The 13,883-nt window shown below is 48.6% G+C and overlaps 1 protein-coding gene across 1 annotated transcript; it reads left to right on the top strand.

Moving 5' to 3' along the window:
* The first annotated feature begins 6,952 nt into the window (after positions 1 to 6,952).
* Positions 6,953 to 13,583, top strand: OTOL1 (otolin 1). Its single transcript, XM_064721003.1, has 5 exons — positions 6,953 to 7,027; positions 10,177 to 10,491; positions 11,492 to 11,581; positions 12,409 to 12,480; positions 12,688 to 13,583. The coding sequence occupies exons 2-5, from the start codon at positions 10,185 to 10,187 to the stop codon at positions 13,581 to 13,583; spliced, it is 1,365 nt and encodes a 454-aa protein (XP_064577073.1). The 5' UTR covers positions 6,953 to 7,027; positions 10,177 to 10,184.
* Positions 13,584 to 13,883: the final 300 nt, after the last annotated feature.

Genomic DNA, 13,883 nt, shown 5'->3' with positions numbered 1-13,883 from the left:
AATTGAGTCCAAGTGTTCCCAAAGCCACCACTAAACCCTGTCCCCAAATGTCACACCCCACAGCTTTTAAATCCCTCCAGGGATGGGGACTCCAACAGTCCTTGGAGGTCCCCAACACCTCAAGACCAGGAGACTTGGGCGGCTGTGCCAGGGCTGGACAGCCCTTTCCAGGAAGGAGTTGTTCTCAAAATCCAAACTGAGCCTCCCCTGGCCCAGCCTGAGGCTGTTCCCTCATCCCTGGGATAAGATCCCAAATCCCCCCGGCTGTCCCCTCCTGTCAGGAGCTGTGCAGAGCCACAAGGTCCCCCCTGATCCCCCTTTTCTCCAGGCTGAGCCCCTTCCCAGCTCCCTCAGCCCCTCCTGGTGCTCCAGGCCCTTCCCAGCTCCCTCAGCCCCTCCTGGTGCTCCAGGCCCTTCCCAGCTCCCTCAGCCCCTCCTGGTGCTCCAAACCCTTCCCAGCTCCCTCAGCCCCTCCTGGTGCCCCAAACCCTTCCCAGCTCCCTCAGCCCCTCCTGGTGCTCCAAACCCTTCCCAGCTCCCTCAGCCCCTCCTGGTGCCCCAAACCCTTCCCAGCTCCCTCAGCCCCTCCTGGTGTCCCAAACCCTTCCCAGCTCCCTCAGCCCCTCCTGGTGCCCTAAACCCTTCCCAGCTCCCTCAGCCCCTCCTGGTGCTCCAGGCCCTTCCCAGCTCCCTCAGCCCCTCCTGGTGCCCCAACCCCTTCCCAGCTCCCTCAGCCCCTCCTGGTGCTCCAGGCCCTTCCCAGCTCCCTCAGCCCCTCCTGGTGCTCCAAACCCTTCCCAGCTCCCTCAGCCCCTCCTGGTGCTCCAGGCCCTTCCCAGCTCCCTCAGCCCCTCCTGGGCCTCCATTCCCTTCACCCCCAGGTGCACTCAGCAGTGGCTGCAGAGGAAGGTTCAGTGCTGTGTAAATGCCTCAGTTTGCCTTTGGCACACTCTGGCTTATCAAACGGAGAAGGATTTGCCTCACAATAAATTTCAGATTGGCTGATAATCGACTTTTGTTTGCCTTGAGACAAGACAGGGCTGAGGGGCCCTGCCAGGCCCTGCTGATGTTTCCAGAGGGAAGAACCTCCCAAGCCAGAACTGACTGAATTCCGGATTCTGAATTCTGAGAAGTAGGACAGGGTTTAATTGAAAGGAGGCTGTGGTTTGATTTATCAGGCCCTGCTGCTGATAGGCTCTGCTTCCTCCTGAGCTTCCTGCTCCTGCTGCTTCCTCCCCTGACTCAGGAGAAGCCTCTGGATTGTCCTTGCAAGGAATGAAAAGCAAATAAACAAAACAGAAAAAGAAAAACAAAGGGAAATTAAGAATTAACTTTTGAATTAATTTTCTATTACAGCAGGGTTTGAAAAGGAGAGACTTCATGCGGATAAATAAATTTATTTATAAACCCAACCCTTGCATTTATCAGCTGCAGGCTGACCCTTCTGCACCGAGCAAAGGAGCCCCAAAACCTCCCAGTGCTTTACAATCGAAGATAAAATAAATAAAATAAAAGATAAGGAACACAAGCATATTTAATTGCCAACTTCCTCAGGGTTACCATCCTCCTGCTCCAGACCTGCTTGAACTTCAGCCTTCCCTAAGAGCCCTTTGCTTGTCATGGTAAAAATCAGACCAAATTACTGCACATACAGATAAAAACACAGGAGTTTGTTTCCTTGTCTGCCCAGGGGCTGCTGCTCTGGGAGATCTGATCCCTTTCTGCTCTGGCCCCTGGGGATTTGTGTTAATTATTGCTGGGGACTCATGGGTGGCTTTGGCTCCTGCAGGAAATGCCCAGCTCAGCCCCTGGGGACAGGAATAAAATCCCTGCCCTGCCAGAAAGGCCAGCATGGCTTTTGTAGAGTCTGGGAGTATTTCCTGAGCCTTTGGGCTGCCCCAGCCCTGCAGGAACACTTTACAGCAGGTCAGGCTCTTCCCAGCCTGGATCACCAGAGGATTTCCTAAAAAATTCAATTTCATAAAATCAGGCTCTCCCAGCCTGGATCACCAGAGGATTTCCCAGAAAATCCAATTTCACAGAATCCCAGAATTACAGAATGGTTTGGCTTGGAAGGGACCTTAAAATCATCTCATTGCACTCCTGCCATAGCAGGGACACCTTCCTCTGTCCCAGGTCACTCCAAACCCTGTCCCAGCTGGCCTTGGACACTTCCAGGGATGGAGCAGCCCTGGGTGCTCTCCCCACCTTCACAGGGAGGAATTTCGCCCTAAAATCTGATCTGAGCCCCCACCTCAGCAGACTTGAGGATGTTCCTGCAAACCCAACAAAGCCACAGCCTGAACTCTTCATTTTCCAGCAGTGGGATATCTGGATGTGTCTGCTCAGGTTTTGTCTGGCTGCTGAGGCTGTCCTGATTAAAGGAAAGGAAATTTCCAGGGTCAGCAAGGAAATCCGGCAGAGTCTGCAGAATATTGTGGGCTGAGGTGATGCTCTGGCTGAACCTGAGATTATCGTGTCGCTAATTGTGCTCCCAACTAATTTGGTGCGTGGTGATCCTGCCCACAGCCACCCTCTGCTGACAAATTAGAGAACAACCCTTTGATCAAATTAGAGAACAACCCTTTTATCTAATGACAGGGCAGGCTGCACAAAGCCCTGTGGGGTGTGGTGACAGCCCTTTGTGGGTGAGCATCTCTCCAGGTGCCACCACAGCTCCTGTTCTGGGGGTTGTGGCAGCAGTGACCGGGTCTGACCCTCCCTTGTGCTCTGATTTCCTTGGAATTTTTGTGCCAAATGAGTTCCGTGGTTCCTTCTGAGAAATTCCGTTTTATCTGTTTTATGTGGAATTGCGATTATTTATCAGCAGCCTTGTTCTCTTCAATATCAAAAAATCAATAGAAATATCAATTAATGTACTGGGTTAATTGGCCTGCACCCAACTAGAGGAGGGGCTGGGTGGAATTCTGGGATCAGGAACAAGTTATTAATTAGAAGGTGAAGGAATAATGAGAACAAGGGCTGGGCAGGATCTGCAGTCCTGGCTGAGTCACATTCCCACCTCTCTGCTTCCTGCTGTGTCCCTTGGCCAATATGAATTGCTCCAGCCAGGCTGCAAGAGCAGAGTGTGTGATCTGCTGGGATAACTGGGATAACTGGGATAACTGGGATTTGTTCCTGACCTGCAGATGCCAGCGTGCCCATCCTGCCACCCTCACTGGGACACTGGGCTGGTGTTCACAGGACAAAGGAAGAGATGAGGATCTGACTCCATGTTTCACAAGGCTGATTTATTATTTTATGATATATATTATATTAAAATTACACTAAAAGAATAGAAGAAAGGATTTCATCAGAAGGCTAGCAAGGAATAGAAATGAATGATAATAAAATTTTTTGACTCTCAGCGACTCCGAGCCAGCTGGCTGTGATTGGCCATTAATTAGAAACAACCACATGAGACCAATCCCAGATGCACCTGTTGCATTCCACAGCAGCAGATAATCAATGTTTACATTTTGTTCCTGAGGCCTCTCAGCTTCTCAGGAGGAAAATCCTGACAAAGGGATTTTTCAGAAAATATCGTGGCTACAGGATAGCAGGTGGGGATCCCCACCCAGGGAATGCCTGGGTTGCTCCCATCACTGCTTCCCAAGCGTTCCAGAGGAAAATCCAGTTGCTTTGGGAGGTTCAGGTTTCCCTCTGGAGGAGGCAGCTGAGTTTGGGGTGCTCTGGGAGGAATCCCCATTGAACTCATCCCACCCTGGGGCTGGAGAAGATTTTCACCTGGAAAAGGCCCAGCTTTGAGAGCAATCATACTCATTCTAAAATCAGTTCTCCACAGGAAATTTCCATCAAATGAGGAATTCTTCCCATATCCGGGTTTTATTTTTTGTTTGTTTTCCCCTATATAGGTTACTGCTCCCAAAGCAAACAGGTCTGAACAGTGCAGGTCTCTCAGAAAATTCATTTTGTGTTCAAAAATTTCCATTTTGGGAAGTTATCCTGGGAAAATGTTCGGTTTGGAGCATTGTGCTTGTCCTGGTTGGATCAGGGTGGCTCAGGGTTTGTGGGTCATTAATTCTAATGGGTGGGATTGTTGGGGTGTCCTGCCCAGGAATTGGGCTGTGGGGCCGTTCCAACCGGGATATTCCCTGATTTTGGGGCCTCAGCTGCAAACCCGTCCCTGGCCGGGCTGTTGGGAGCTCCTGGAGCTCCCTCTTGTGCCGAGCCTCACCTGGAGCAGCAATTCCCGTGTTTCCCAAAACCTCCTGGGTTTTCCTTCTCCATCCCACTCCTGCCCTCCATCCTGCTCCTCCCCAGCTCCACCTGCCAGCCTGGAACCCCTTTTTAAAAGCTGCTGTCCCCAATTCCAGCGCCGGGTGACATCTGGCACAGCTGCCACCTCCATGGAGCCAAAGGAACCCTTCCCACCTCAGCACTTTTTGCTCCTTCTCTCTTTCCAAGGGAAAAATGAGAGCTGGAAGTGAAAAATGAGAGCTGGAAATGAAAAATAAGAGATGGAAATGAAAAATAAGAGATGGAAATGAAAAATAAGAATAGGAAATGAAGTCACTCCACTCCTGCCCTAATCCTGGTGGGATTCCTGGTGGGATGTCCTGTGCAGGGCCAGCAGTTGGACTTGAATGATGTCCTCCAACTCAGGATATGATTTGAGTCAGGAGATCTAATTTTACAATTATTTATAATTTATTGCTGTTTTACATCCCCCTGTTTATTTTTTTGGAGATATTTTGCTGCCTCTGCTGTTTCTGGGTGAGTTGCAGAGGAGGTGGAGAGTTTTAGGCATCTCTTCCAAAGAAATCAGTGGGAACCTTCCATCTGATTTTAGTGCCCTTGCAGCGAGTTTGCAGATCAGAAAAAAATAAAATTCCCACTCTCCTTTGCTTTTTAATTCTCAAAATACCATAACCTCCCTGAATTCCTTGATTCCAGCACACAGAGACAGTTTTATTCCCAGATTTTTGCTTCCTGCTGTGATTTGAAGGTGCTGCAGCACTCTGCCCTGTGCTGGAACCCTGGATTTTATTGCACGGCCCGGATTTGCCGGAGCCAAGAAGAATTTGGGTGAAAGGAAACCAGAATTTCCCATTTCCTTCTTTCCAAGGAGTGTTGCAACACCTGCTGGGCTGAAATCACCTGCAAAGGGACCCTGTGCCACAGGATCCTCTCCTCAATTAAACCTCCACGCCCTTTATCTCATAAAATGCTCATTAATGTGGGGAGCTGGGTGCTGAACGGATTTACCAGGAATAAATGATGATTCCAGAGGCTTTGCTGGGGCTGGGGGAGGGAATGACAGCCCTGCCCCAAAGGAATTCCTGCTCCCCCTCATTTTCCCTGAAATCCGGCACTGCCCACAAGGAGGGCAGCAATCCCAAAAAGGGCTCTTGAGGACGGTTTTGTTTCCCAAACACACAAGGAAAACAACATTTCCTGGGAAAAAAGGGTGTCCATGACATCCCGGGGCTGCCTCACAAAGGGACCCCCGGGTGAAAAGGGGAGCCAGGGAATTTTATCCCTTCTCCCTTTGGTGTCTCCAGTTTCCAGAGCTGACAATGGATGCTTTTCTCAGCCCGGAGCTCCCCACAAAGGAAATCCCGGGGCAGGGTTTGGGATAACACCTGGGGGAATATGTTTTACATCCCAAAAGGCTCGAAAACCCAGCCCGGAATAATTCCTGAGCTGTAATTCTGGTGTCTCCCATAAATAACTGTGTGTTTCTGCTGCTCTAAATCTGCATTTCGGGGCTCTCAGAGGGACTGACTCCAGGAGGTTCTCAAATAACTCCCCAAATGGTTATTTTTGGGAAATAGAAGCTTTTGGAGCTCCTAGCCAGTAGATTTAAAGGGCAATAAATCCCTATTTAGGTGCAACTGCAGATTTAGGGGATTTGGACCAACATTTGGTGCAGGGGCTGTGGGATGCACTGACTGATGCAGGTTTTCCCCATCTCATCTTCCCCTGATATCTGAATTTTAGTAACAGCAAATGTAACAAGACTGAATTTATAAGGAGATCATTTTATTCCTCTGAATCCAAAGGAAATCCCTGTGGAGGGGGATATTTTCTCTAGTATGTATTTTCTATATATTTTCTAATTTTCTATGTATTTTCTCTAGTCAAGCATTTAAAATCCTACACAAACCATTGCTTGTTTTTCTGTGTAAAGGAAATAATTTTTACCCTATGCAGCATTTAAAGTTCTCATCACAAATGAATCCCCTCTACTCCCAAATTTAAGCTGAGAACAGAACAACTATAAAGGCATTACCCAAAGATTGTTTTCTCTTTCATTTTCAGGTTTTATTTCTCTCAAGCATTTAATTCACAGTTTGATCAATTGGGGGGGAAAAAAGCAGATTACCATCCAAATTTGCTCTTGGTAAAGGAAATTTAACATGTGTTGCTTTCATGATCCCATAGAGCTTTTTTATTTTTCCTTTACCCCTTTCCAGACTCCCAGCTCAGGGAGGGGATTGTGGGGTCAAAAATCTGCATTTTAAATACAGAGGGAAACCTGGGCCTTGCAGGAAGAAATGGAGAAATCCCACTGCAGAAATAAATGGACCTTGCAGAAATAAATGCACAAATTCCTTCTCCTTTGGGTCCTCAAATGTCAAAACTCTCCTCAAAACTGCCCAGGCAATTCCTGCTGAGTCTGGTGGTACCCAATGAGATGAAGGAGGAGCATCCCTAAAATCCCCCAATTTTAGGGATGGGGTAGAGCCAAAAAGCCCCAGCAGCATCCCAGGGTTTGAGGGAAGGGTTGGATTTCAGGGATTTTCCTGGGATTTCAGTGTCCCCTCACTCCTTGCAGGGGACTTTGCCAATGCCAGGATGAGGGAAGGGTTGGATTTCTGGGATTTCACCTTGTTTCTTGCGGGGACTTTGCCAATGCCAGGGTTGGATTTCTCTCTTTTTTTCTCCTTTTTCTCCCTTTTCCCCTTTTTCTCTGTGGCTGCAGCTGCAGGCTCTGGCTGCTCCCTGCCTGCCCGTGCTGAGCATCTCCCTCCACACCAACTTCCCAGGAAAACTCTTCATGGTAAGGGAAAAAAACCCCAGTTTTGGACAAAAATCTGGCCCTGCAATCCCATTCTAATTAAAATCACTCACAGGGAAGGGATAATTTATCCTTATGGATTGAAGGGTCCCAGTGGGCAACTGCTGAGTTTTATTTTCATTTTTGTTAGGGTTGGGGTTAAATGTGTGAGATGGTGGTTTTTGTTTGGATTTAGGTGTTTATTTGTTTTTATTTATATTATAGCTTCACAAATTGTGAGTTTTGTAGTGTTTTACTCTAACAAATTAAAAATGGAGTTGTATCTTTCTTTTTATAAGGTGTTTTAAGGCTAGGCAGTTTAATTAACAAATGATGCAAATTATTTTTATTTTTAATTTAATAACTAACTAACTACTTGTAACTTGCAATGTGGATTTTAAAGTTATACATATAAAATTTAATTATACAATACTACTTTAATGAAGAAGAAGGTGAAGAAGAAGGATTCGCTTCTGCCTTAAATTTTTTATCTTGCTTTATATATATTATTATATTCTAAAACTGTAAGTTTTTTACTATGTGATATTACACACTTTTATTTCAAACACATATTTATAATCTTAGTTTTATCATTTAATTGTGGAAGTTTTTTCCTACAGCCTCAGGTTAAAAGCAGTGTTCTCTTGGGGGTCAGTGCTAAATTCTAAAATTCTCAGCAGATTCCAACATCCAGCAGTGACCACTGGGGGGGTTTTATGTGGGGAATCAATTTTCCATTCAATGATTTCATTTTGTTTGAAAACCGTGAGGGGAAAAAAAAATAAAAAACCACTTTTTTTCTCTGAAATGGAATTGTTAAAGATGGAAAAACGCCTGGTGTGGAGCTGGATCTCCTTTTGCCCTCTGGCTGGGGGTCTCTCCTGGAGGTTTCCCATGCTCTGGAATGCTGGGGCTCCTCAGGAGGGTTTGGTTTCAGCCCCAGCAAGAAAAGGGGCTCTGTTCCATCTGCATTTACAGATGGGGACCCTGCTTTCACAAAGGAACAAAGGTGCTTTTTGTGACGGGTCACCTGAGAGGCAGCACCTGGCCTAAAGGAGAAATTGGGGCCTTCTGCCTTTGTCCTTTCTCCCTGGCTCAGCTGAATCAACACCTGAAAAATAGAATGAGCAGATGTGAAAGGTTACACTTAAAAATCCAGATAATCAGGCAAAAATGGAAAAAAAAATCAAGATAAAAATTTTGGTATACTTGATACTTTTGATTCCAAACTACCTGAGTTTGGAAAACTTGATGTTTCATTTTGCTTCCATTTATTCTTTTAGAGAAAAGCTCTTTATTGTGTGTAGTTGTGTTGGGCTCTGAAATAATTCTGGAATTCTCTCCATATCCTTCCAGGACCAAAGGGGGGTTACAAGAGAGCTGGAGAGAAAATTTTCCCCAAAGGCATGGAGTGATGGGAATGGCCTGGAGCGGGAGAAGGCCAGGGCTGGGATTTTGGGAAGGAATTCCTCCCAGGAACTCCCTGGCTGCCCCTGGATCCCTGGCAGTGCCCAGGGCCAGCCTGGATGGGGTTGGGACAGTGGGAGGTGTCCCAGGGATGGAACCAGACGGGATTTAAGGTCCCTTCAACCCAACCTGGCCTTGAGCATCTCCTGGCATGGGGCAGCCACAGCTCCTCAGGGGAAACAGAGCCAGGGCCTCACCCCTGGCATTGTCTTGGGTTCAGAGAAACAGAGGAGAAACAGGCGATTCCCCTGGTTTTTTATTATTATTATGATTAATATTATTATTATTACTACTACTAACTACTACATTCTATTTACTAGTATTTAACTATTTATTATATTATTATAATTATATATATATATATATTATTATATTATATTATAATTACATTATAATACAATATATGATAATTATTAAAATAACATTATCATTATATATATAATATATAATATAATGATAATATTAATTATTTATAATAATAATAATAATCATCATCATCCAGAGAATAATCTGGCCTGACTCCATGATTCAGAATGCTGAACAATTGCTTTATTAAAACTATACTTCATTACACTAATACTATATTATAACTATACCAAAGAGATACTGTACTACAGAGATACTATACAATACAATACTATACAATACTATACAATACTATACAACACTATACTATACTATACTATACTATACTATACTATACTATACTAAAGATACTAAAAAAAAGCCATGACTGTCTGAGACAGCCAGGCCACATCTTTGAATGACTGGCCAATCACTCAAAACAACTTTCATGGTGTCCAATTAACCAAATCACTTTGGGCAAACAATCCCCATAACACATTCCACATGTCCAAACCAGGAGCAGCCAATAGAGATACGAATTATTTTCTCTTCTTCTCTGAGGCCCTCACTGCCTTCCCCAGGAGAAATCCTTGGGGAACTCTCTGTGAAGAGAGCTGAGGGCGCAGGGGCGAGGCAGAGGATGGAGGAGGGTTTTGCTGTCTGTCTGTGTGTCCGTCTGTCTGTGTGTCTGTCTGTGTGTCTGTCCGGTTTTCGGCTGTTTGGATGGCCTGGAAAGGCCCGGGGTGGCCTTGGGCAGCCCGCGTATCAAAGGACGAGAAGAGGCTTCAGTTCTTTTCTCGGTCTCTGTGTTTATTAATTGTTTATCTAAAAGATTTTCTTTTGGCCCGACAGAGCTCTGCTCAGCAGTCAGCCATGAGCACACTGCGCTGCCCTCCGGGCGGTCACCTATCTTTATACCCAAAGTTGAGTATACAATATTTATCATTTTTCCCCAATACCTTTCACCCTTATTGCCCAGTGCACTTTTAGTAATGACCAATCCCAAAGTGCCACCATCACCACAGAAGATGGAGGAGAAGAAGAAGAAGAAGGAGGACAGGACACGCCCCAATTCCTCCATCTTACTTCTCTAAACCCCCCTGTACAGAAATCCTAAACCCTGTGTCTCACCTCTCTAATTAACCAATCCCTTCACCATTCACCCCGGTGAAACCCTCCTGTCCTCATACAGGTGTCGTCTCCCGTGTAGGATCAAAGTCCAGCCACCAGACACTTCTGGAACATTCCAGGACTCCCGAGCCCCCCAAGGGTGGTCTCGGTGACACCTCAGTCCTGAGGTGCTGAGATCCCACATGTGTCCGTCCGTGTGTCTCCCACAGCCGCTGCCATGCCGAGCTGCCCGCGGCCCGTCCCGCTGCTGCTGCTGCTGGCGCTGGCTGTCCCCGCGCTGGCGGCGCTGAAGGTGACCCCGGCCGTGCTCTACACCAAGCCCAGACCTCCGCAGCCCCCGGCAGCCCCTCCATCTGTCCCGGGGAAATTCCCACTCCCAGCGGCGCCGGGCAGGGCTGAGCTCCCCACGCTTCTCCCCTTGGACAACTCCACGCTGGACTCGGCCGAGTTCTTCTTCAACTGCTGCGACTGCTGCCCGCCCGCGGTGGGGCCTCGGGGCTGGCCGGGCCCCCCGGGACCCGCAGGTGTGCTGGGCCCTCTCTGCTGGGCTGAAATGCCAAATCCAGCGGCTTTTCCCTCGGGAAATCATTGGGAGTGTTTGTGCAGCTGGTGGGGGAGATCTCAGCCATCTGCAGCTCTGATGCTGGGTGGTTTTGGCTGCTTTAGGGGCTCCTCACCACAACAGCCCTGCATTCTTCTCTTTCTTATCACAACAGCCTTGCATTCTCTCATCTGACTCCTGCAAGCACAGTAAATGTTAAGTGATACACAGTGTGAGTCAGCTACCCCTAATCAGTGTCTCTGTAACCCCTAAATCTCCGGCCTCAGCTCTTCCTGAGGGACAGCTCTGATTGCTCCCTGGGACAGGGATGGCTGGAGCTGTTCCAGGGAAGGTTTGGGGTGGGTATTGGGATTTTAGGGAAAGGTTCTTCTCCTTTAATCCAATGCACTCCAGGGATTTTCACTTCCCATGGCTTGGGAACAGTTGGCTCATGGAAATTGTGGTGGCTGCAAAGGGAGTTTGATCTCTCATCTCTTGATGGAAAAGTCCTTGTGGTGATTGAAGGTACCATAATCTACTCCCAGACAGGCACTGGGAATCTCTGGATTCCCAAGGGGATGGAAAAGGGAAATGATTTCAATCCCTCCTTTCTGCAGCGTGGAGCTCTCAGTTTTCCCCTTCTATATTTACAGAATTGATTCTCCTTAAGGAAAGGGACAATTCCAAAGCTGTGGCAGCTCCTCAGATATTAAAGGCAGATTAATTGCTGATGCTTTGTGAACCTCTGAGCTCCTGTGGCTCTGAAGCAGCTCAAAGTTGGTTTTAAAAAGTCTTTAAGTACAGCCCAGAGTGAAAGGCAAAGCTGTGAGATTTGATGATGTCAAATAAAACAAGCAGCTCTCCCCAAGGTGATGGAATCACCTCATATACACTCCTCAATGCCACACTGCTCAGGTATTGATGAAAATGTTATTTAGAAGTTAAACCTTGGAGTTACTGAGATAATTTTGTTGATTTTACAGGTCCCAAGGGGGAGAAGGGAGATGCTGGGCTGCCAGGGCTGCCAGGATCCCCTGGCCCTCAAGGTCCAAAAGGCTCTAAAGGAGAACGAGGTAAACCAGAGTAATGGAAAATGCTGCTGTCCTCATAAAATACCACAAAATTATTAAAAAACTCGCATTTTTTAAAGCAAAAGAAGATTTCTGCAAGGGATTGAGCCCTGGAGAGGTTTAGCTGGCATCAGTGCAGGGACAGGAACTCAGATGGTGGCAGTGTTTGTTCAGGTGGAATAGGAGCAGCTGCTCATAAAGATCTCACTCAAAAATTCTTGTTCTGAACAGGAGTTCAAAATCTGGGCTCAGTTTGCTTTGGATGAAGGACAGAAGTAAAAAAGCCACCACAGAAATTGTGTGCAGGTGTAAAATCTGCATTTCAATTTCAATCTCTCAGGCAAAAGAGCTTCAGTTCAGATGCTGAGCCATCATTATCCATCAGTATTCCTGAAAGGAAACCCTGCCCTTCATCTAGGGCTTGGAGCAGCTTTATCCTGGCAGGATCCTGCTGCTGCCTCTGGGAATCACCCGGGGTCCCAGCAGACTGTGGGGCTGTTCAGTCCCTGCAGCCCCTTAGGCAGCGATTCACTCCTGGAAAAGCTTTTTGGCCACGCTGGAATGAGGAATGCAGAGCTGTCACCTTCTCCATCCTCCATGAAACAGCAGCAGCTGCCTGGCAGAGGGGCAGAAATCCCAGAGTGAGGTGGGACTTGGGGCTGTGGGAACCAGCTGAGGCTCCTGGAGCTGTTTCCTCAAAACCCACCTTGCTCACCTCTGTTTTATTAACAAAGTGAGGGACAGATAGTCCCAGTGGGGTGTGATGTTTGCTGTGCTGCACTCACCAGCACCAATTAATTAATTAATTAATTATTGCTTCAATGTCCTAGGAGGAAAAGGAGAGCAAGGGGAGAGAGGAGCGAGCGGAAGCCCCGGTTATCCAGGGAAACCTGGGCTGCAAGGTAGGTGTGGAAAATCCAGGATTGCTCTGGAAAACCCAGGATTGCTCTGACCTTCCCCTCTGCTCTGGGTTTTCCAACACCATGGAAGGACCAACCCCTTTGGATGGTCCCTCCATCTCCAGAGCAGTCCAATTTTATTGGTTTTAACTTTCTTTTTTATTGATTTTAATATTTTTTATTGGTTTTAATCTTCATTTTTCTCCCCAGGTGAAGCTGGAGCCAAAGGCAACAAGGGCAGCTACGGCTTCCCTGGACTGAAGGGACAAAAGGGGGCTAAAGGGGACACCTGTGACAACGGCACCAAAGGAGACAAAGGGGACAGGGGGGATCCAGGAGAGCCAGGAGCGGGCGGAGAGCAGGGGGACAAGGGAGAGAAGGGGGACACGGGGGAGAAGGGCTACTGTGGGGAGCCGGGGGGCAGAGGGGCCAAGGGGGACAGAGGGGAAGGGGGCACCAAGGGCGAGAAGGGCAGCAAGGGGGACACGGGCATTGAGGGCACGCGGGGGGTGGCCGGCAAGCAGGGAGAGAAGGGCGAGCAGGGCCACAAGGGTGACAAAGGGGACGTGGGCCCTGTGGGCATGGCGGGCCCCGGCGGGCCCAAGGGCGAGCCCGGCGCCAAGGGCGGCCGCGGCGCCCCGGGCAGGAAAGGCTCCCGCGGGGCCAAGGGCGCCCGGGGCGACGTCCCCAGGGCCCCGCGCTCGGCCTTCAGCGCGGGGCTGTCGCGGCCCTTCCCTCCTCCCAACGTGCCCATCCGCTTTGACCGCGTGTGGTTCGATGAGCGCCACGACTACGACCCGGCCACGGGCAAGTTCAACTGCAGCGTGCCCGGGGCCTACGTGTTCTCCTACCACGTCACCGTGCGCGGCCGCCCCGCGCGCCTCAGCCTCGTGGCCAGCAGCAGGAGGGTGGCCAAGGCCAGGGACACGCTCTACGGCCAGGACATCGACCAGGCCTCCTTCCTGACCATCCTCAAGCTCAGGGTGGGCGACCAGGTGTGGCTGGAGGTTGGCAAGGACTGGAACGGGCTCTACGCCGGCGCGGAGGACGACAGCGTCTTCACGGGGTTCCTGCTCTACCCCGATGGTTTTGAGGTCCTTCTGTGAGCTTGCAACCCTGAGGAACAGCTTTTCCCTCAGGGTGTGAGAGGAGAAAAGGGCAGCACCTTGGTTTAGTTGCCATTTTTGTGAGGTTTTAACAAAAATGTTGATATTTGCAAGGATTAGTTTGAAGAAGTCACGCATCCTTTGCCCATTGTCCAAGCACCAACATGACCAGCGTGGGGAGGGCATCTCCCAGCACAGTTTGTAATTAGAATATTCAAATCATGGAATGAAACTCCTTCCCAGCTCCTGCAGTCCTTGCATGGCCCAGGCTCCCTCTAGGAATCAGTTCTGATCACCTCT

Source organism: Zonotrichia leucophrys, chromosome 9 (assembly GCF_028769735.1).
Source record: "Zonotrichia leucophrys gambelii isolate GWCS_2022_RI chromosome 9, RI_Zleu_2.0, whole genome shotgun sequence".
Lineage (NCBI taxonomy): Eukaryota > Metazoa > Chordata > Aves > Passeriformes > Passerellidae > Zonotrichia > Zonotrichia leucophrys.
Note: the sequence above shows the minus strand (reverse complement) of the source record. Positions and strands in the feature narration are given on the sequence as shown.